The sequence below is a fragment of the Pelodiscus sinensis genome, chromosome 17 (genome assembly GCF_049634645.1).
Source record: "Pelodiscus sinensis isolate JC-2024 chromosome 17, ASM4963464v1, whole genome shotgun sequence".
Taxonomy (NCBI): Eukaryota; Metazoa; Chordata; order Testudines; family Trionychidae; genus Pelodiscus; species Pelodiscus sinensis.
In genome coordinates, this window is record NC_134727.1 from 3715795 (window position 1) to 3739678 (window position 23884).

Consider the following 23884-nt stretch of genomic DNA (forward strand, 5'->3'; position numbering starts at 1 on the left):
GCAGTCGAGGAAATTCCATCAACTACTCGATTAGCTGATTACACATAATTTAACATCCCTAGACACTACTCACACACTGAAATAAATTACAAACAGGGATTGGCCTAGTATCACAGTTTCTATTCCCAGCTCTGCCACTTATCTTGTTTAAACCCTGAGTCCCAAAGCTCTAGACATCATGCTCGGAAGGACAGTAAGCACTTGACAGAAAAAGCTTAATAGTCTTATCTTACAGCAATAGCAAGGTGAAGACAACACGCCAAGCAAAAATGGAATACTGAAGCCAGGTAAGACCAGGTGGGAGAGGCATGAGAAATATTTCTCAGGTGGCTGAAGATAAGCCTTTCCACAGATTGTGTAGCAATACGAGCTCCCACCTCTATTGCAGATTTATAAAGCCTGAAAACTGTGTATGTGTCTTGCATTTCAGTAACTACATTTTTAAAATACACATTATCCAATTGTCTATTTGTATAAGGAATCTAGAATGAAAGCCAGTTATACGCTAGAAATTACTTCATATGACCAGAATGAGCACTAAATGCAACACAGGCAGTCCCCGGGTTACGTTGATCTGACTTATGTCAGATCCCTATGTACGAACGGGGCTTTTCTCGCCGTGGAGGACACGGGCAGCGGGACCGCCCAGACGCGCCGCGGTCCCGCCGCCCGCGTCCTCCGCGGCGAGAAAATCTGCTCCGCGTCTCCCTGGTCTGCTGGGGGGAGGGGGGGAGGCACAGCTAGTGCGCCCCCCCAGCAGACCAGGCTTTTCTCGCCGACGCCTGGGACAGAGCAGCTGGGGCGCTGCGGGGTAGGTCCCCTCAGCGCAGCACCTCGGCGCTGCGGGGACCAACCCGGCAGCACTCCAGCTGCTCTGCCCCAGGCGTCCTGGTTCAGCCGCTGCTGGTCAGTTTCAGCAGCGGCTGAATCAGGACGCCTGGGGCAGAGCAACTGGGTGCTGCCGGGTTGGTCCCCGCAGCGCCGAGGTGCTGCGCTGCAGGGACCTACCCGGCAGCGCCCCAGCTGCTCTGTCCCAGGCGTCCAGATTCAGCCGCTGTTGAAACTGATCAGCGACTGATTCCAGGAAGCCCGGGGCAGAGCAGTTCTGCCTTGGGCTTCCTGTAGTCAGCCGCTGGTCAGTTTCAACAGCAGGTGGAACTGGACGCCAGTTCCGACTTACATACAAATTCAACTTAAGAAGAAACCTACAGTCGCTATCTTGTACGTAACCTGGGGACTGCCTGTAGTTAACTTACAAAGACCACACCATTTCCAACTAAAAACTGTTCACTCATCTTAACTTTTCAACATAACTGACACATTTACCTATAGGAATGAGTCACGACAGTACAGGCATTAAGCAAAACAAATGTACACATTTAAAATTAAGTCAGAGTTCACCAGATCAGTCAGATGTACAGGTACTAACTACAAAACAAAAAAGGGGGGAGGGGAAGGAAGCGAGTCCTTTTTCAGTGCAGCCTCCTATAATAGTGGAGAGATTGCTGGAGTGTTTATATGCTTAATGTAATAAGACAATCCAAAACAATAACACCCTAATTAAATGCAAATACTTATATTAACGCCATTTTATAGTGTAGAACTATATGCTCTCCGAAATTTCAGGAACCATATCGCCACCCCTTACTTATATGTATTTTGTTCAGAAGTACAAAAAAGTTGAGGAATTAAGATTGCACAAATACGATGCCAAACTACAGGTGCTGTAGGAACCATATTTGTACCTCCCAACTTCATATTTACAATCAAGCTTCCTAATATGTATGTACGTTTGTATATATGTAGGGGAAGGGTGTTATGTTTATTTTTAATGAACAGACCCTTCCGCATTTGTCTATTATAAAGTCATTATAAAAACACTACACCACATTTGAACAGTTTATTACTAGAATGCAGATTCAATTTTTGAACATGTTTTGCTGTGCACTGAACCAACAAGAGAACATAAAATACTTAACATCTGGGCCTCAGGAGCCATGCAGAGGGGCCCCTTATGTTTTTGAAAGGTTTTGTTTGTGAGGGTGAGGTAACCAAACAAAACAGTTACTATACCTGCTGTCTCTTGGCAGCCATTATATTAAGCTTATCCACTTCTGGTTTGAGTGCTTTGTACTGTATTCCTAAATCTTGTTCAGTACCTGCATTTTTTAATTTCAGGATACCTTCTTCCACCTACAAGAGAGTATAGATATTTTAGCCATACAGTGTACAAATTACATAAGGATCCACAAGACATTGACATTTTTAAATTTATAGATATACTTGAAAGGCGATCAGGCGAGGTTTACACTGCACTTCCGTTGGCAAAACTTTTGTTGGTCAGAGGTGGGGGGAGGGACAAGTTTTAAAGACAAGTAGCACAGGTGTGAACAGCACTTTGTTGGCAGAGGAAATTCTCCTGCTGACAAAGCTAATGCCCCTCAATGGGGTTGTTTTATTTTGTCAACCAGAGAGCACTCCGTTCCCAGAAAGCAGCTACCCTGCGTACCTTACAGTGACACTGCAGTAAGCAGTAGTTTTAAGGCGCACAACAGCCTAAGTTTGGGATGCTTTTTCCTTACGGGTTTTTTCCTCTAAGAAACAAGCTTCCAGAGAGCACTGTATGATAAAGAAACACTAACATTAGCAAGTCATAAGATATTATGGGTGAGGACACCTATTAAAACAAACGTGGTTCAAACCTCAACATTTGAGTGAGACCTATGATTTACTTTTCTTGGGACTAGTTTCTGGTTATTCCCTTCCTCAAGAGGTTGGTGCAATTCTCCCCCAAACAATTCTCAGAAGACTAATTTTGTTTTGCTAATTAAGAGATTGTAGTTACTAATCAGAATATTCCAAAAATAAGCGTGGGAGGTGGGGAATCATAATACACTTCATCGTGTCCCCAATTTGAGTTCAGTTTCTTCACCACAGTGTTAAGAACAATTGAAATATCAGTCAAATACAGAATAGCAACACAGACCCCGTTTGTACATTTGTATTGGGATCAACAGATCAAGGAGCAGACAAACTGAGGACAGCTTGTCGGAAAAAGCCTAACAATGGCAAATGAAATACTCAGACAGATGAAACACTTACAACTTTAAGCTGAACAAGTAGCTTGTAGACATCTGCCATGTCAGCCAAGATAAGCAGTCGGGTGACAGCAGACAGGAGAGCACGGGCTGCTCGCACCATGTTCCCTCGTTTCACAGAAGAGCAGGGGTCATCTGCAAACTCTCCTGATGCACTCTTCATTGAGTCACCTGTACAGACATTATCAAGAGAGAGTCTTTTCTCAGTCTTGAATTTCAGAATTACATTTTGAAAGAGGAGAGATTTGTTTGCATGGGTTCAATCTTACGAAGCATCAGGAAGTGTTCACTAATGGATTACTTATACAGTAAAACTCTGATAGTCCGGCATCCAATTGTTCGGCACTCCCGTTACTCCGGCATCAAAATTTCAAGCGCTCCTGTTCAGCTGATTAAAAAGCCTGCCACTCAGCACACGTGCTAGCCCTACCGGGACAGCACATAAGGTGGGGGGGGTGGGGGGGAGAAGAGAAGAGTGGGATCATGTTACAGTATGGAGAAGAGCATTTTGCTTCAGGGAAGGGGAAAGGAGAGGGGAGGAGATCGGGTTACAGCACTGAGAAGGAGAAGCGAAGGGGGGGAAGGGAGGAGGAGAATCAGGTTACAGCAGGGAGGAGAAGCGAAGAGGAAAGGGGAGGGGAGAGGGAGGGAGATTGTGTCCAGGCCAGCTGTTAAGCCTTGCAGCTGTACCAGGAACTCCGGATACACCGGCATATCTGATAATACGGCACCAGCTAGGTCCCAAAGGTGCCGAATTATCAGAAGTCTACTGTACTCAGTGATTACTATAAAACTGCAGTACTCACACTTCCCAGTGTGAATAGGAAGCATTTTTAACAAAATATCACTAAAGATAAGGTTCACATATTTTTGAACACAAGATCAGTTTTAGCCTCTGTTTCAAACTAGAACCTTGAAAACCCTATCAAAGTTTCAGCAAGCAGGCTAAAAGCATCAGGTAAGACAGTATTGTATAGGCTCAACCTACAAATTTGTTTTCACAAACTAGAAGTAGTAAGTGTTTATTTTGAAAGCTGGGTATCTCACCCTATTTCTACCTATTAAAGGGCTTGTACTAATGTAAAATGCTTATAGATTATCTCTGCAGGCCAGTTAAAATCCCAAAATGTTCCACTATCTAGAACAGCGACTCTCAATCTTTTCCAGGTGGGGACCCATTTTGACAATTCAGGAAGACTTGGCGACCCAAGGCAATTAAGGAACTGGGGGGGGGGGGGGGGGGGTGAAGAGGGCAGAGCCACCTGAGGAGACACTTGGCGACTCTTTTGAAATGTAATAATGACCCATATTTGGGTCCTGACCCATAGGTTGGGAAACCATGATCTAGACCAAGTCTGCTACAAAGCAGTTTACAGTATTAAGTTGAAAAAACCCAAGGGCTGTGTCTACATTGGCCCCTATTCCGTAATAGGGATGCTAATGTAGCACTTGGGAATAGGCAAATCCGCGGGGGATTTAAATATCCCCCGCGGGATTTGCATTTTCATGGCTGCCGCTTTTTTCCGGCTTGTAGATATCTTTGTACGGTGCTATTCCTACTGTACTTTTTAAATGTTAAGCTACCAGTAAGATCTGTAGACTATTACAATGCAGAGGCAAGAGTCACTTGGGCGATTAGACACCCACATCCAGTTTCATTCTATGGCCATTCAGAAGTGTGGAAAAGTCTAGCCAGTCTATATTGAGGAGCAAAGTAGCATCATTTAGATTTCTCCCTCCATGCTGCACATTACTACAAAAATAATTTTGAAATCATGAAGGATAAAAGTGGTTCATGGATTGTTTAGTATTTCAAGATCTCAGCTGCCCTACATTCCTCAAGCCCCTACAATTGCGTCAGAGTAGGCCAGAGATTCTCAACCAGTGGACCACTGGAGACCACCAGAAAATGTGCTAGCCCATTTCCAGGACAATCACTTTAAGGTGTTATAAATTTTCCTAATATAAATCACTCTACATATTCATTGTTGCAACTGCCACAGAAAGAACATACCATTGTGCATGTTCAGGAAGGTGTTTCTACAACAACTTCTACTTTCATTAGATTTGAATTAGGAGAACAGCTACTAGGGAATCAAAGATGTTGCTTCATTAAACACAAGTCATTTATGGAAAGGTATTTGGTACACATGAATGCTTAGTTTTGTCTTCTATACAAAACTTCACTTAATAGCTACATACAGTTAACTTTAATAAAGTAGTCAGAATTCTCTAGCTGATGTTTAGTTAAGACAGAAAAATAAAAATCCTCCATAGCCCCCATACAGAGTTCATGCAGGCTTTTCTGAGGTTGAGCAAGTGTGCCTTCTCTAATGGAGTAGCATTTTATTGTGATGTGCTCAGCTCTGGATGCTATCTGGAATGGGACTACTGATCCCCTACCAATTTGCCTAGGTTCCCTCGCACACTGTACTGTTGTGACAAACTACAAAGCCCTCTAGCCTGCACTTTCACCAACTTTCCAGAAGGTCAGGACACACTCAGCTGCAGTTACATGCAGGCTTGCTAACCTGCCCCAGCATATGAAGGCTACAGCTAAAGCTACTTCCAGCTCCTCAAGCACATGCCATCTCTAGAGTATAATTTTGGGTTTGCACCATCTTGTGCTGCATAGGGAACTACACAGTGTAAACTCAAAATTTGTCCCCTCCCTCAATGTGGAAAGGAACATGCAACAGCCTTTGCTCTTTGAGCTACAATTCTCATATGCTTCATTCCAACTCACTAGTTCAGACAAAGCAAAAACAAGTTAAACTATAAGATTCTCTGAAGTAGGAGTAGTGTGGTGAGCCAGTTCATTTCAGAAGCTAGTTAATACAGGGTTGCTTACATGGGCTCTTGTTTTTCCAGCTACATTATCCTCACAGAAGTGTTCATATCCCTTGAGCCCAGGATTCTAACAGAAAAGTTACCCCATGACCCTTTCAGCTCCTTCATATCCAACAGCCAGAACTGTCAAAGAACCTACCTTCTTTTTAGAAGTGGTGTAGCTCAGATCTTTATTTCAAAATCATTTTTAAAGTTTTTGGAATTAAATTAGCTAGATCTAAAGTTTTAGATCAGAGGATTTCGTTTTATTTTTTTTCTAAATGATTCATATGCACTATTGAAGGCAGGTTTATCTATTAAGCAGATTACATACTACACAAGGTTATAGAAACAAGATGACTGATCATTTTACCTAGCAGAAAGTGTGTACATCTGTATATTTAAGGGCTCTGGACCAGACTGAACCCACTCACTAATGCTGCACCACTTTAAAGGCAGTAGCTGGGAACAGAGATACAAAGTAACTGACAAATAGCTATCTGTCATTGTTTCTGCTGAACAACAAGGATAATTTACACAGGTAGCTCAGAAACAACGTTTTAGAATTGCAGTGATAGTTGTAGGAAGAGGGACCAAGATGGCAATTTAGAGGACGCATGTTTACTCTTATCATTCTTCTGGTCACAGGGTGCTAGGTTTCTCTACCAAGAACTTATACACAGATATTCATTGGCATGCAGGTACTTTCAGAATTGTGTACAAATATAATCAAGCTGACAAGGAGTGGAGGGGAACAGCATGGATTTGACATAAAAACCAAAATGCAGTTCATCCAGGATTCATTTTACTCCTATGATGCTTCAGAAAGATACTAAAGTTTTAACATAAGCTGGATCAAAGACCTAGGCCCCTGCAACACTGAGCAGGAAGGACACTGGCAGATAGGATGAATAAAAACATTAGTGATTTTTTTAAATGAGATTTTTTTAATTCATCTATAAAATACTAAATTTTTCATTTAAAAATAACTTACAATTAAATCTTATTACACATACTACACCTACACTTACAACCATATAAAAGTGAATTAATGGTTCTAGTCTATCCAGCCTAACAACCAGCTCTTCTTTCTTGAAAGTTCTGGGCTTTTATTTTCTGTTTGTCAGCTGACTAATGTGTCCAGACAGACAAGCTGGATAGAATAGTTTTTGTCATGTGCTTCTGTGGTGGTGGACCTAGGTCAAACAGCAGAGGAGTTAGTTAAGACACTGTCTAATGACAGAGAGAATATATAGAAAAGGACAGGGGCAGTGTAGAAAGGAATAGAGAACTGGAAAGCAACAGGGAAGACATTCAGCACACACAGAGCTTCTTATGTTCCCCTACGTTTGCCACACCAAAACTGTTTTATACCCAGAAGCCATGGCAGACCCTATCTGGGAATGTTTTGAAGAAATTTGTTCCTTAAGTAAAATGTGTCAAGTGTAAGCAGTGCAAGAAGATGCACAGCTTAGCTACAAGAATAAAACCTCATAAGGAAAACTGCATATTAGCAGAAAATGATGTGGATGAAGATGTAGATGTCTGAAGAACAGCGTGGGTCAACTTTGCAAAGCATCATTCTTCAAGACTCTCTATGCCTTTCAGTACAAGAGTGATTTAACAAGTCAAATCCCAAGCTGTTTGCTATGCTAATTAGTTAACCAGATAGACACTATATCACCCAGGTATACTCTTAGTTTCTAGTTGCCCCCGAGTATCATTTTCTTATATTACATAATACATGCCTTTTATTTTGAAAGACCATGACCACAGACCAGAATGGTGACGCCATGAGTCTATTCCCTATTTTACTTCCGCAAAAAACTCAGCTTTCCCAAATGATTCCCATCTTATACTTGCTTTCAATGGGGCTTACTACAAAATGAAGTGCACTCTAAGTACAGTCTGGCTTAGCTTTTTTTCATGACTTGGAATCAGATCTGCATCAAAATGACAACGGGGGAGGGAGGAAGATGGGGGTTAGTTGTTGAATTTTTAAGGACCGTGTACATTTAGTGTGCAGAGGACTTGTTTTTATTTTCAAATTTTATTAACTCTTAGACAAGTTTAAGGACAGCAGTCAGCCTGGAACTTCAGGAGATGCCTACAACTGCAAATGTGAAACATTATGTAACATTTAAGATTTAGTTTAATAAAATATAAGTTCTATGGTGTTTGTATACACAAATTAATTCTATCATTCCTAATGTACTGCTGCATTGGCAACTGGATGCAAGTACCTAATACTTGTTACTATCTAAAAAAAGTTACAAAGTAGACCTGCCTAGCTGTTCTAAAATGCTGTACTGAGCTGTAAATTAACCTTTTAGTGATCAGATTTGCACCCTTGTTTGAAGAAATGTGATGCATCTGTGAGAGATGAGATGAAAAAAACAACCACAATGATTTCTGTGGTGATTGAAATCACAATTTAAATCCACCCTGTTGGAAAGATCATGTAGCTCTGCCAAGTGGAATTGTGGCTGATTCAAAGAAGAGTGGAAGCTGTTGAGGTACCATCACTGCAGTAAGCAGGAGCATCCCAGTGTGGCTTTTAGGTTGAGCCAACTGGAAGAAAATCAGTGGCTGGTATTCCTTTACCCCTTTCATTCTTTTGTACAGGACAGCGGGCAACCGTCTTCCAGACCTGCACGAAGAGGTCCGAACCATGGTCTTGCACTGCTGGGCAAACAGATGCTCTGGATGAGGTGGCAAATCTGTGTGGTCTTCTCAGCAATATGGCATTATGAGGCCAATTGACAGGCCACTGGTCCCTGTGGCTTCCCCACTCTAGGGGCTAAGCTCATCAGCTCTTGCAGGCTCACTGAGTCTCTGGGCACAAATGAGATGTGCCCCACTAAGCCCACAGCCACTGACCCCCTGCACCTCCGGCCATAGCTCCACAAACAAAAACCCAGCTCCTTACAAGTATGTAGCATGAACACAGTTTGACATGCCTGAGATAGGGTCAGGTCCAGGTCAGGCTTTAAAATTAGGCCTAAGCCAAAGTGTACAAGCAGCATATTAGCCTTGACAATTCAGGATGCTGACAGCACAACCTGTCTTATTTTATAGTTCAATATCACCATGCAAGGGCTAGTCTACAATACAGCATCTTAACAACATCACTCAGAAGTGTGAAAAACCTTGTGCCGTGCAATTAAACTGACCTAAGATGCAAAGTACACACCGCTAAGTTGATAGGAGACCTAACTACTGGCTCAGAGAGGCATTTTTACTAATACAAATGAAAAACTTCCACTGCTGCTCAGTGTCTACACCATAGTGCTACAGTAGCGTTTCTGAAGTAGAAGAAAGATCCATCCACTGTATTAATGAAGCACACTCAGGACTAGTGAACATAGGTTCTCTATTACAACTATTTAACCTATTCATAAATTATTTGGAGAAAGGGGTAAACAGTGAGGTGGCAAAATTTGCTGATGATACTAAACTGATCAAAATAGTTAAGAACAAAGCAGACAGTGAAGAGCTTCAAAAGAATCTCTCAAAACTAGGTAGGTGATTGGGTAACAAAATGGCAGATAAATTCTAATGTTGATAAATGCAAAATAATGCACATTGGAAAAAAATCATCACAACTATACATATAAAATGAAGGGGACCAATTTAGCTATAACTACTCAAAAGAGATCTTGAAGACATTGTGGATAGTTCTCTGAAAACATCCATCCAGTGTGCAGAGGCAGTCAAAAAAGGAAACAATGATAGTAATCCTTAAAAAAAGGCATAGAGAATAAGACAGAATATCTTATTGCCTCTATAAAAATCCATGGTACACCCACATCTTGAATACTGTGTACAGATGTGGTCACCTCATTTCAAAAGAGATATATTGGCATTGAAAAAGGTTCAAAAAGGGGGCAACAAAAATTATTAGGGGTTTGGAACAGGTGCCTTATGAAGAGAAATTAAAAAGACTGGGAGTTTTCCCTCTTAAGAAAAGAAGAGACTAAGGGGAATATGATAGAGGTCTATAAGATCATGACAGGTATGGAGAAAGTGAATAAGGAAAAGTGATTTACTTGTTCCCATAACATAAGAACTAGGTGTCCCCAAATGAAATAGGTAGCAGATTTAAAACAAAAAAAGAAATCTTTCACCATGTAGCACATGTGGAACTCCCTGCCAGAAGATACTGAAGACCAAAACTTTAACAGCATTCAAAAAAAGAATGAGAAATTCATGGAGGTTAGGGCCATCAATACTTATTAGTCAGGATAGGTAAGAATGGTGTCCCTAGCCTGTTTGTCAGGGACTGGAAATGGATGACAGGAGAGGTATCACTTGATTACCTGTTCTTGTTCACTCCCTCTGGAGCATCTGGCATTGGCCTCTGTTGGAAAACAGGATATTGGGCTAGATGGATCTTTGGTCTCATCAAGTATGTCCGTTCTTATATTCTTAACTATGGGTGTGTCTAGAATAGTGTTTTCAAAAAAACGGCTTTCAAAAAAAAAAAAAAAGCCTTCACCTGCATCTAGACTGCCGTCACATTCTTTTGAAATTAAATTGAAAGAACCTGGCGATTTTTTCGAAATCAATAAACCTACTTATTCAAAAAAAGACGTTCTTTCTGGTAAAAGCTCTTTCGAAGAAAGACATTCTTGAACACAAACAGGACTTTTTCGAAAGAGAGCATCCAGATTAGCTAGGTGCTCTCTTTCAAAAAAGCAAAATTGCTTTTTTGAAACTCGTGGCTGTCTAGATGATCTCTTTCGAAAGAGGCTTGTAGTCTAGACAGACAACTATTTTATGTCAATATTCACCTACCCATTTTAAGTCAGTCTTGCCCATGACTGGCAGGTGATATATCATTTTGTCACGAAAAATCAAAGCAATCATTTAGCAGTGATGTAAGCAAAACGCTAGTCATGTTAGTTTTGAAATTAAGGTTCATAAGTATCACTTCAGGAACATTACTTTCATGCTGTATATTAGCCAGATTCTCAAGAGATAGCTAGCTGTTCATAAATATGAACATTATAGGGCGCTCTAAGTCAGATGGTACTTTAGAGAGAACATTTCAAACTAATAGCACAGACTTTTGGGCAGACTTTTGCGTATCATACCTCTGTAGAGAACTCAGCTATTTATGCTTAGAAATACAAATGCAAGCTAAGAAATCAAACACTAGAATGGGAAGAGACTCGAGAGGTCATCGAGTCCAGTCCCCTGCCTTCACAGCAGGACCCAGTACCATCTAGACCATCTGTGATAGATGTCTGTCTAACCTGCTCTTAAATTTCTCCAGTGATGGAGATTGAACAACCCCCCCTAGGCAATTTATTCCCGTGTTTAACCACCTTGACAGGAAGGAATTTTTTCCTAATGTCCAACCTAAACCTTCCTTGCTGCAGGTTAAGCCCACTGCTTTTTGTCCTATCCTCAAAGGCCAAGGAGAATAATTTTTCTCTTCCCTCCTTGTGACACCCTTTTAGATACTTAGAAAAATCAGCATCTGTTCAGAGATCAAGAATGTCCCAATGTGAAGCAAAAAAATGCAAGATTAACACTGGACCAACCCAAGTGTTAGGGCACTACCATATGTAACTCAGATCACATTTTGAGGGGCAGGGGTGCAAAGTTACTCACACCCTATTACAGAAAGGATGCCATGTTAAACTTTCAACTGGTGCATTATTTACACTCACTTCAAGTCATTCAATCGCTCCACAAGCCTACGGCTACACAATTTGGATTTTTTGGGGGAAAAGCGTGTGATTTACTGTTATTTGCCTGAAAAAGATTTCTGAAGGGCTGTTGCTCCGTTAATCCAGTCTATGCATATTGTGTGATAAATATGGAATCTCCTTCATCCAAACAGTCCCAATCACCCAGACCTGTGGTCATGCCATACAATGCAACATCACAAGGAATAAAGGAGCACAAAACTTCATTAGGCTGGGCCAAGAGAATTAGATGCCTAATAAGCACTCAGAAGCAAATTAGGAAAGATTTGTTGGATAACCTTTTAAAGTATTTTTTTAATCTGAGGATGACCATAATACAATTAAAGATATTTATCAATCAGGTTTAATTTAAGATGTTGATGGTGCTGGAGGAAATGACAAGTGGACAAACTTGTAGTTTTCACTCTTATAGAACTCACAGCTGAAGGAATTTTGTTCCCAAAGAGCCACCACCAGACTCCAGTGCATAAAATTTCAGCTATAAGAGTTGAATGTTTTGGGAAGTTAACTCAAGGAAGTTGTATTAAAGTAGTGTGACAGCCTTTATTACCACTGCCCACTAGAATACATGGTGGAAAGATCAGCTATCAGAGAGGGCTGTAAAATGTTAACCTGTTAACTGATTAAAAGGGCTCAGAAGCAGCACTAAGAACCACCCAATTTTGGGGGTGAGGGGAGTCACAGTTGCAATTCAAGTCTTCCTCTCTAGCAAAGGAAAAGCAAGTAGGGAAAGACTGAAAACTATCTTAAGACGAAGATTTCTGCACATGAGCATCTTATGCAGATTGTGGCAAGTGACTGTCCCACTGTTTGATCCAAAACTTCAAGCCATTTTCAATGTATACTTCCGTTATTAGTCAACTTCAGCCACAAACAAATGATAAAAAAATTGTAACAGCAGCCATTAGTATCAGTTGACTGGACACTGTTGAACTGTGAAATGAAGACTCATGAGCAAGAAGCGTAAATTGTAAGTAGCCAATTTATTAACACAAGTTCCGTAGTTTCTTGTTTCAGAAGCTATTAACACTTTCTTGGAGAAGACAAGACAACTAAGAGGGACGTTTTAAGTCTCACATGGTGAACCAAGATGTATTCACTAAGAATTTTCAAAATGCAGCTAGTCGCTACTGATGCACTGTTTACTTGAGTCTTTCAGCTTGGACACTGTTTCACTTTCATATTTTTAGCATGGCAATGTTTGATTTTAAGTCTTCTTCATGTTTAAATAATTCTAGTTTTTATAAAACTAAGCTTTTATAGAAACAGCTTTTAAAGAGTTTATTTTGGGGTCAAAATTAAATTGAAAATGCCATTAAAAATGTAATGCATTTCACTGCTCTGTAAAGTAAAATATTTACTTGTGATATCTGTGCTATATAAACTACTACAAGCTGTATTTCAGAAATATAAGCACAATTTGGCAGTTAAATGCACACAGGTAAAAATATAGGCATTAGAAATAATAGCTAAGAGACTTGAGAGAAACTCAAATTTCAGTTATCACAAAAATACACCACCCACCTTGCTTGCGAACATCTTCCACAGCTGCCACCAGTTCCTCTTTAAGAAACTGACTCTCTTTTGCAATTCTGTCCCCCTTCTCCAAGAAATTCTCCGTTGCTTGTTCAACTGATGCAGCTAGAACATGCGCCTTCTTAGAACGTCCTCTTTTTTTGTTGGAAGGACCCTTGTTACTAGTATTAACCAGGGTTGTAACCTAGAAAACCAAACAAACCACAAATGAATTTATAGAGATCTATAACATTATATGAAACAGATACATGTTTAGCATCAACTAAATACCTTGAATTTCTGAATCAACAGCATATTTGGCATACCTATGCCGACTTCAAATAGACTGTACTTAGTTGCCAGCAAATTCATTTTTAGCAGTTTTCAAGGTTCTTTCATCAAGAAGCAGAGCGATATTCTAATTAGACAAGTATGATAAACTTCAGCTAAAATGCTTAGTGAGGTATATGTGTGTGGGGGATAAGCTAGGGATGTGAACAGGTAATGAGTTACCCTCGATCCAGCCCCACGTACATGAGGGATTTGGGGGAGGCGGGGGAAGAAGTCAGTAGCGGCAGCCCCGCACACGTGTGGGGGCAGGACGCGCACGGGAAGAGGATCCCATTTAATTGGTTAAATCTAAGATTTAACTGATTAACCAGGGTTTTACATCTTTAGTTTAAGCAGTGTACAAAAAAAGTTGATTAGACGTTATATGCATCTGTTTCTGTACGTAATTAAGCAGTAGTTTCAGCAAGAGGCCAGGGATGTTTTGGATATGGTTTCACATACGAATCCAAGTTTGAAACAATTAGCTCAGGACAGTTTTTTAAAAAGACTTTAAAACATTTTAAAAGATTAACAGGATTGAAGTGGCACATCCACAGAAAACTGGCAGCACAGCCTTCCTTCAGTCCAAGCCAGGGATGAGGACTTTACAAGCAATGTAATTTTGCAGCCAAATTAGATGGCTGCAACCTGCCAGTAAATTCTAATTTAAAATCACGGTTCTAGGTGCAGCTGGTAATTCTACCTTTAAGTTTAAGATTGACTGACATCCCAAGTTAATAATTTGGGATAAATTTTTCTATGAGAGTATCTGCCTCAGGGTGAAATTCTTTGGAAAGCTCTAGCAAAAAAAATTCTCAGAGAATACAATTAGGGGGAAAGGTTACTTCTCCCACTTTTTTTTTTTTTTTTTTTTTTTTTTAAGGCAGCTTTTTCACATAGAAATTCTAGTGCCCACGTTGTGAAGTGGAAATCTCAAGTTCAGCAGGAGTTGAATGTGTGCCAGGTACATGCCTTTTGCCATACTCTATAGGAAAACATTAACCAAATCTGGCCAATTTATAAACCTTCAGGCAGGCCTCTACCAAGCATGAAAAGCAGGCAGATTTGGCAGCTAAATTCTCAAGAGTCTGCTGCCACTAAGCATATTCTAGCCCAGGGCAGCAGAGGAGGACTTTCTGCATCATAAAATGTGTGCAATTAGATCATGTGTGCTGCAGATACCAGAAAAGGAAGCTGCCTCTCTTATGATTTCCAAGTCTCCATTGCTGACACCCACTGAGTACGGAGGAAGAGAATGCACAACAGCAAGACTGGGGATGCAAGACCCAAAATGAACAAGTGTGTTCTGGGAGGAAGATTACTAGGACAGGCTAGACAAGGAGACCAGAAGGAGCAATCAGGGGAGATAAGGAATAGCTGCAGCAGGTGGACAATAGGAATGTCAACATGTAGTTGAGTACACAATTAACCAATAAGCCTTGGCATTTACATTTGACAAACAAGCATGCAATTGTCAGAGTTTTGTGTCCAATGAGAACTAAGATCAATCAAGATATTTTCCTAAATGAGAGTTTCTTCCATTGTTTATTACCGCTTTTTTACTCCTCCCAAGAAATTTTGGCTATAGGATGTATAATAAAAAAAAAAAAAAAAGACTACTAGTATTTTCAAAGAAATTAATTTGTTTGCCTTGTGGTCCAGTCAACAACCTTTATGCTCAAACTTTCATTGTTTGGCTACTCTTCCCAAAATGGGTTTTCTGCTTATAAATTTTCTATCCAAGAGTGAATTCATATGAAAGCTGTTATATCAGCGGTGCCCACCACGGCGCCCACCGGGACATTTATGTGCGCCCACCAAATCATCTGGGTCCGGCAGCCCCCAAAGGTTGGGGACCACTGTGTTATATAATCTTAACAATTGCTGCTGTTCCCACAATAAATGAGAGGTTTTAGTCCAAAATTGTAATGCAAGACAGAACCTTCTACACCATCTCAGTTTCTACTGACAATAGTAAAGGACCTTATGAAACTGTCGTCTAAGTCTCACCTGATTCTTGTTGAAAAAAATTCTCCTATAGAGAATAAACTGACAGCAAGTACAATAAAACTTCAGCAAAAATGTGATATATGCTTGTTGCACTTCTAATTAAATGAAATAGTGTTATATTTAAGTGTGACAAAAGCAAAAAAGTCTAAGATTAAGATTAGAAGCATACTTAACACCAGGACAGACTGAGCAAAAATCTTTTATTCTTCATTTCTTTCTTCCATCTATTCAGACTAGGTTTTCACTGCCAAGGCTCAAGATCAAATTGAAAAATTTACCAAAATTTGATAACTTTATACACACACACACACACACACACACACACACACACACACACACACACACACACTTCTTACCTGTGTTACCAGGGGCTCCAATAATCTTTCAACTGCCAGTGTTCTTATCTCTAAACTTTTTGGGTCCCATTTGAAGTTAACGCTGCCTGCATTAACAGTAGTCATTTCTGGAGGGAAAAAAAAGAAAAAAGTTTAGTCTTGCTAGGACTTATTCGCCATGATGGATCCATTTTTAAATCAAGAGAAGGATGAATTGAAGTGCTTTGCTCTGTGCCTCCTGCCACTCCCAGGCACTACCTTTCACTGCTCCCACTGGCTGTGATTCTGGGCAATGGGAGCAGCAGGGAAAGCCTCTAGTGGTTTCCTGCACTGCTGTTCGTCCAACGGGGGGTTGGAGCACCAGCACGTGGAGCCTCTTTCTTCCCTTGCAAGCTGGATGCAGCCCACCAGGCTCGCCCTCTTCCTTCCCCCTCCCTTCCACAGTGGAAAGTGGATACTAATGCACCAACTTCCCGGGGGAGGGGGCGGTCTGGAGCTCCAAGACTATTACAGATCCACACTGAGAACCACTGTTCTACTGTACATGCCTGAAGTCACAGCAAAGCCCTCTCTTCCACATAAAGAGGTTTCAGGTTTACATCCCCACTGAACTGCCAAGTAGCATTTCACAATTCTCTTAGGAAAAATACCCAAGGCACTGAAGAGACCTGCTACGTCGCTCCAAGAGCGCCATGGGTTTCAACAGAACTAACATGAAGACACAAATTAAAGACATACCTCATTTTAGTTTTACTTCCAGATAGCACTGAGATTGCTAAAACCATCTCACAACCAGATAAGCAAGCAATAAGCAATAACCAGAATCTAGGGAGCCAAGTATTAAAATATTTGTGTGTTTAAAACCAGTTCCAGGTTATTTTACACCATAGCTCACAATTTTTGGCTTTCCATGCTTTAAACATTATCTGCTGTTTGAAGCTACATCCCGCCATCTCCTATATAGGATAGTTAATTATTCTTAAAAGATGACCTCAAACAAACAAAACCCCTTTTTTTATTATCTGTGATTCTTTATACTAAAGAGACAGCATGAAAACATTTTTCAAGAGGAGCAATTTGTTCCTGCATTATCTTGGAAGCAGGCTGATGGAGGATAAGCCCATCTGAGTAGCTATTAGCCAATGTGGTAAAGGATGCAACCCCATGCCCTGGGTGTGTCTAGGCATCTTACAGCCAGATTCTTTGACTGGATGACAGAATAGATCGCTTGAGAATTTTGCTTTGTTCTATTCTCTCTGAAGCATCTGGCATTGGCCACTGCGTGAAGACCGGACACTAGACCATTGGTCTGACCCAATACTGCTTTTTTTGAGTTCTTACAAAGTTACTTTGCCTCTCCCTATTTGTATGTGTGTCTACACTCAAGTCGGTCTGACCCACATAAAGCAGCCAGTTACAGCAATGCAGCCGCAGTTGACCTGCTGAGGTTGACACAATGCAAATATATGTACATTGCATGACCTGTGTTGACCCTAAGAGTTCTCAAGAAGCTGTCCCATAATGTGACAGTGACAACTGTAAGCTCCATTGCCTATGGGTCCCACAAACTGGAAGCCACTCCACCCTCTTTATAATTCCTATTTTTTTAAATGCCTTTTTCTGATTGCCCACCTTGACAAGCACACTTAGCAACTCACCCTTGTGCCACTTCCAAAAAAAGCAGACAGCAGATACTGGTCTCCGAGGCTTGTGGAGAGAAAAGGCTGCGCAAACACACATATGGATATTATGAATAGATGTTACTGGGCACGGATGTTAATCACATAAACAAGTACATGCCAACAGAGGAAGGAGCCGGCGCCAGCGGGGAGCTGCCTCCATCAGAGGCAGCAGAGCGGAGGGCAGGCTAGAGTAGTGCTTGGGAGGAGTCAGCTTAAAAGCCAGCTCCGCACTAACATCAGCTCCCATGGAGCCACCTGCCCCTTGTGCTGCTGCCTCTATACTAAAGACAGCAGCAGGAGTGGGGGAGGCAAGAGCCAGTGCTCGCAGGGAGCCAGTTTAAAAGCCCGCTCCCCACAAGCGCCGTCTTCTGCCCGCCTGCATGTAAATGTGTAAGAGCTAAAAATGTCAGCAGTAACATGTTTATACAAACATTTAAAGTTCCTAGTACCAGAGATGCAGGGAAAGGGGTTCAACAGGCATATCACATAAAAAAAAAGAAAAAGCAACCATACTACACTGCCAGGAAAGCCAACAATAGATCTGGTACTAAGCCAAAGACCTGCTGCTTTTACAATGAGCTGCATGCTATACTTGGCAGACACCCCCCCGTCTCCCAACACCCTACAGACCACTATGCATACCTCTGAAAAGGTGGAGATTGCTGCTCATAGCAGAGGGCTCTAAGAGGAGGAACAGCATGAGTTTCTAGCCATGCTGCAAGTCAGGACTCGTTTAAGACCGTCAGAGTCTAACCTAGTGGTCTCCCACCTTTTTGGGCAGGAGATCACTTTTGAATTTAAGTGCAATTCAAGATCTACCTCAAATATAAATACCCTTGCCCTGCCTCCTTCCCACCCCTTCAAGGCCCCACCCCTGCTCACTCCATCCTCCCTCTCTTCCCCATCCTCACTCACTTTCATCAGCCTGGGGCACAGGGTTAGGGTGCAGGCTCTGGTCTTGGATTAAGGGTTCTGGACTGAGAGCACAGCTCTGAGCTGAGCTTGGGGCAGGCAGTCGGGATGAGTTAGGAGAGGGTTCTAGGTGCAGGCTCTGGGATGGCATTTGGATGCAGGGGTGCTCAGGGCTAAGGCAGGGATTTGCGGTGAAGGAGGGGGTTCATGACTGGGGTCAGAGTTTGGGATGTGGACTCCAGCTGGGCACTGCTGGTGGCACAGTGGGACTAAGGCAGGCTCACTCCTGCCCTGTCCCACTCCCTAAAGCTGCCAGCGAACTCCTTCCCAAGTCCTGTGGTGCCCCCCTCCCAGTTCTGTGGAGATAGGATTCAGAGTAGGAGGGGTTCAGAGTAGGAGGGGGCACCTTGACATTAGCACCCTCCTCTTCCTCCCCCATCCTGCCCAGGAAGCAGGAGGCTCCCCAGGGGGAGGGGCATCTCCAAGGCAAAGAGCAGGAGATGAGCAACAGTGGCAAGAGGAGGCAGCTGAAGTGCCGGCACTTGATAGCCCTCTTGGCCAAACCTGTCAGGATCATCTGTCAGAGGCTCCAAGATCTACCAGTAGATTCTGATCTACTGATTGGTGACCACTGGTCTAACCAGTCCCACCAGGGAAGCATGGATGTGTATTATGAAGGGGAAGGAATCAGGTGTATGCTTGCATTCTTCCATACAATTTAGAAGTGATGCCATATCCAATCCCCAAATGGAGATAAAGGTATTAAATTGTAATTGTTTTACTTGCATGAGAAGACACACACAAACTTTGTCTTTGTTTGCACTCCTGCTTTTATATGCTGACCATACATCAGAAACTCAAGGATTCAAAAAGGTAAACGCTTTACAGTGATAAGTGATATTGGTAATGTGTGTTGTCAACTTTTTGCAAGAGTTAGGCATATTTCAGTTAAAACACCCACAAAGCATACACCATAATTGTTTTCTCATTGCATTGTGTAAGTTAATACCAGATATGATGATCCTTGTGATAGTCTACTCGGACCTCATGTATAAACAGACATTCCTCAACTCCTAGAGTGAAATTCTTTTAGGAAGACATCCAAAACCACAATCCTTGGTAATTTTCCCCCATGGTTAATTATCTTCACTATTAAAAATTTATCTAATTCCCAGTCTGAATGTGTCTAGCTTCAACTTCCAGTATTTTAAACCAAAATGCAAGCAAGCAGTACCTCAAGTGCAATAAAATAGTGAATTCATCCCTGACAGAGGGCTACAGCCAGCATATCTTCGTACAAATCTTTGGTGGGGAGTTCAAAGCTCAGGGCTGGGGCAGTCTTGGACAGTATGGGGAGGCACCTCCAGCCAGCCGCTTTCACCTCCCTAGTTATTTTCTATACAGCTTTAGGAGAAGCAATCCCATCCCAAGCACATGCCATTTTCCTGGCACAACCAAACTCTACTGTACTTTAAGTTAAGACAAAAGGAAGCCGTGTACTGAATGTGGTAGTCCTAGCTCTTGAACAGGAAGACAAACGCTCTCAAATACGTAACAAAGTTAGGAGGGCAGAAGGTGTCACTGGATAATCCTTTACTCACTTACCTTGCTACACTTATAGCCACCAGAAAGAGTCCCCCTGGACAGCGTGACTACCTGTTGGGTAGCCCTGCCCTAGCCTAACATGTGGCCTGTGGGCCGCATGCAACCCTCAGCCTGTTTGTTTACAGCCCACGGTGCAGTTTGGGTTTGTGTGGGGCTCAACATGCGGCCCGTTGGTGGGAGCCAAAACAGAAAAGCAGCCAATATAATGGACTTCTGTTGATATGCATTTTAGTAGTTAAATTCCTGGACTGTCATTATTCATTAAAAGTGCTGTCATTTGGGTGGAAGTTGGGTAAATATTGTTTTATTAATATCAGCAGAAATGACTTAAATGGGGCCTGCATGTTGCGCAGTCTTGCCTTAATCTTTGTATTCATGCCCATCAGTGTGAAAAACTATTTGCATATATTTGCATGTACATGCAGCCACACTTATGTTGCAACCCTCGGCATGTGTTGTATCACTGTGGCCCCCAGGGGCCCTGACCTAAGATACGGGAGCCCTGACCTAAGGTATGGGAGAGGAAGAGAGGCGTTGTCACCTCTCCATTTCCAAGGAAATCCACTTCACGTCTTGTCCCAAGTGTTCATTCCTGTCTTCCCCCTCTCTTCAGAATGATTCTTCATGTATTGTGAGCATGGATGATCAATCTTTTCAGTTAAGGCAAATGGACTCCAAAAATGTACCTAATATAACCAACCTCCCAAAGAGATTGTAGGGAACTCCCAAATGTGTCAACAACTTTTTACATTTAAAACACTTTTAAAAAAAAAGTTAGGTCTTCCACCTGAACCTACTTCTGGCAGCCTTATTGCCTTCTCACCACCATTCAAGAGCAAGGTCATTAAGGTCTCCCAGCTACCAAATGCTCCAGTAATACCTAAAAAGCCTGTCACATTCTTATTCTCAGAATCAGGTGCCTTCACACAAAGGCATATTTTTCAACATGTGATCCTGTGTGTCACACCCCATGAACATTTTAATCCACTACCCCTCCACATCAGGACATGAATAAGGCCCAATGGATCTTGGCAGCTTCTCTACTATTCAGGCACATGCCTAATTATTTCATTGGGGAGGTGGAAGGCATGCTCTCCTTGAATATCTAAACAAATGCTCTCAAGACCATATCAATGATTTTCCCAAAAGCAAGCATTTTTCAAGCCAAAATGCTCACATGGTAGCCTTCTGCCTTTACTTACATGAACAAAGCTTTTTTCATTCTTGTTTGCCATAAACATGTTGCCTCAAGTTAACTGCATGAAAGTCAACTGCAGCAAATACATGAAAGTCAACTGCAGCAAATACAGGAGATTCTGTATTAGTTTATCATGTTACAATAAGACTTAAACTAATGGATGACATGCTCAATTTGAGTACAAGAACCATGCTCATATCCTTTTAATTAGTCAAAATCATGTTGGTCCTTCAGACTAGCTGTCTGATTTAATCTGAGCAAACTACTAGTTGCCAAAAATTGAACTACTCAGGCAAGATTGCAATCACATGCAGGGAAGCCTGACTTGGTGTGAAGTCATTACTTGTGGTAAAATACATGCAACAAGAGAAACCCTAAAAAGTTAAGTAGATATTTAGAAGCTTGAGACGTTTAAGAGCCAAATTCATCATATAAGTTTTGGAGAAGGAAAGAGGGGCATTTCAATCCAGTATTCAAAGTGAAGAGTTAAAAATAAACTAAGCTAAACTAAGAAAGCAGCATGCTATTTTTACCCTCCCAGTACTACCCTTGCATTTTGACCCAACACTGCAATGCCAGAACCATGTACAAACCTTAGTGCCACAAATCTGCTAACACTGGAGACAAATCTGCATACTGCTGATAACTGAAGTAGTTTGTCTGGCATGGCCATTTACTTTTTGGATCAAAATTGACCGTCTTCCAAACTCACACCTGCAGTCTCAAAAAACAGAGGACAAACAGACCTATCTTCCAACACATACATTTTAACTAGGAATGTAAAATCCTGTTTAATCGGTGAACTGATTAAACAGGGCTGAGAGTTCCCCCTGTCAGGAGACAGGATACTGAGCTAGATGGACCTTTGATCTGACCCAGTAGTATGGCTGTTATGTTCTCAATAAAAGCATCTACTGAAGCAAAAAGTGAGATCTGTGATGGTCCTGCAAGCAATTTTCTATATAGTCATCATCAAAACAATCACAATGATGAATTAAGGCTCCGTTCCAGGGCTTCAGCAGGTCTTTATTGTCAGCTTCATTCAGGAACAGCCAGCTATGTCTTATCCAAAAAGTGACAATTTAGTGACCAAGCCATAAAAGTGAAAAGGCAAAAACTTGCTAAGAATATCAACAATGAAAGAAAATTAGTTATTAATTCAACTGCTTCACCGTGCCTATTCTCTTCCCAGCAGCTTTCAACTCACAAGAATCCTACCAGTTCTTCGCTTGTGACATCTAGAAATACTTATACTAAAATAATGTAAGCTGATAGGTCAAATCTTATGCTCGGCCAGTTACAAATAGAATTCCTACCCCTGTGTATGTTTGAAGAGAAAGCCACAAATATATTGAAAAACAATATACTCAAAGATAGTGGGGGAGGGGGGGAGAAAGAGTATGAAAGTTCTTCGCAATTTGCTTATGCAATGATAAATGGAAGCTGAAAAGTTATCTTGCTACTATTGCCTTAACCATCTGATATGAAGCAAAATGCAGGACAATGTAGCACTTTAAAGACTAACAAGATGGTTTATTAGATGAGCTGTCATGGGCCAGACCCACTTCCTCAGATCAAATAGTGGAAGAAAATAGTCACAACCATATATACCAAAGGATACAATTTAAAAACGTGAACACATATGAAAAGGACAAATCACATTTCAGAACAGGAGGGGGATGCAGGGGTGGGGGGAGGAGAAGGAAGGTAAGTGTCTGTGAATTGATGATATTAGAGGTGGGGAGAGTGGGATGTCTGTGAGTTAATGGTATTAGAGGTGATAATTGGGGAAGCTATCTTGGTAATGGGTAAGATAGTTTGAGTATTTGTTCATTCCTTCCTGGAGAGTGTCGAATTTTAACATGAATGACAGTTCAGAGGATTCCCTTTCAAGTGCAGATGTAAAAGGTCTTTGTAGCAGAATGCAGGTGGTTAAGTCATTGAGAGAGTGTCCTTTCTGGTTAAAATGGCAAGAAACTGTTTTTTCTTTGTGATCTTGTCTGATATCTGTTCTGTGGGCATTAATCCTTTGGCGAAGTGTCTGAGATGTTTGTCCAATGTACATAGCAGACGGACACTTTCGGCACATGATAGCTTAAATTATATTTCTGGATGCGCAGGAATATGATATATTTTATGCTATTTCTGGATGCGCAGGAAAGTGCTACGTTGTCCTGCATTTTGCTTCAGCTACCCCAGTCTAACACGGCTACATCTGATATGGATATTCACAATATTAAAACACTGTGGGAAGAGATGTCACCAATACCCAACAATCCCACAGAAGTATTAAGTTTCACAATATGCTCTCCGCTTCCCAATGATATGAAGAGGAATTTTTAGACTATATCTGAATCCAACTGCCATTTAAATAAGTTGACATTGGCTATATATGAAGAGGAATGAGCAAAACAGCACTCATTTTACAAGACGACTACACAGACGCTGAATTTGTAAGGAAACTGAAGGCGGTTTTGGAGCAATTTGATTAGAAGGCCAATTACACAGCTACAGATGTAGTGGAAGTCTAGCTGATGCAATTACTTCCATTTTGATATATTCTATTTTGTCTTAGTGTAGTTTGAGTTTTGTAGAGTTTGACAGAAGAGACAGTTCATTCAGAAGAAATGAAATCCTGTTCAGCAGGATCAGC

The 23884-nt window shown here is 41.5% G+C and overlaps 1 protein-coding gene across 4 annotated transcripts in view; it reads right to left on the reverse strand.

Annotated features, from left to right (window-relative positions):
* CTNNA1 (catenin alpha 1) overlaps window positions 1-23884 on the reverse strand; it is a 152898-nt gene that overhangs the window by 114422 nt on the left and 14592 nt on the right. For 3 of the 4 annotated variants that reach the window (XM_075900135.1, XM_075900136.1, XM_006115779.4), the window contains exons 2-5: window positions 15856-15962; window positions 13169-13364; window positions 3103-3269; window positions 2074-2193 (exon numbers count right to left, since the gene is read on the reverse strand). In XM_075900135.1, coding sequence (XP_075756250.1) covers window positions 2074-2193; window positions 3103-3269; window positions 13169-13364; window positions 15856-15960 — 588 coding nt within the window. In that variant the 5' untranslated portion in view covers window positions 15961-15962. Of the gene's footprint in view, window positions 1-2073; window positions 2194-3102; window positions 3270-13168; window positions 13365-15855; window positions 15963-17492; window positions 17559-23884 lie in introns of all 4 variants that reach the window. The other variant, XM_075900137.1, reaches the window with a different exon arrangement.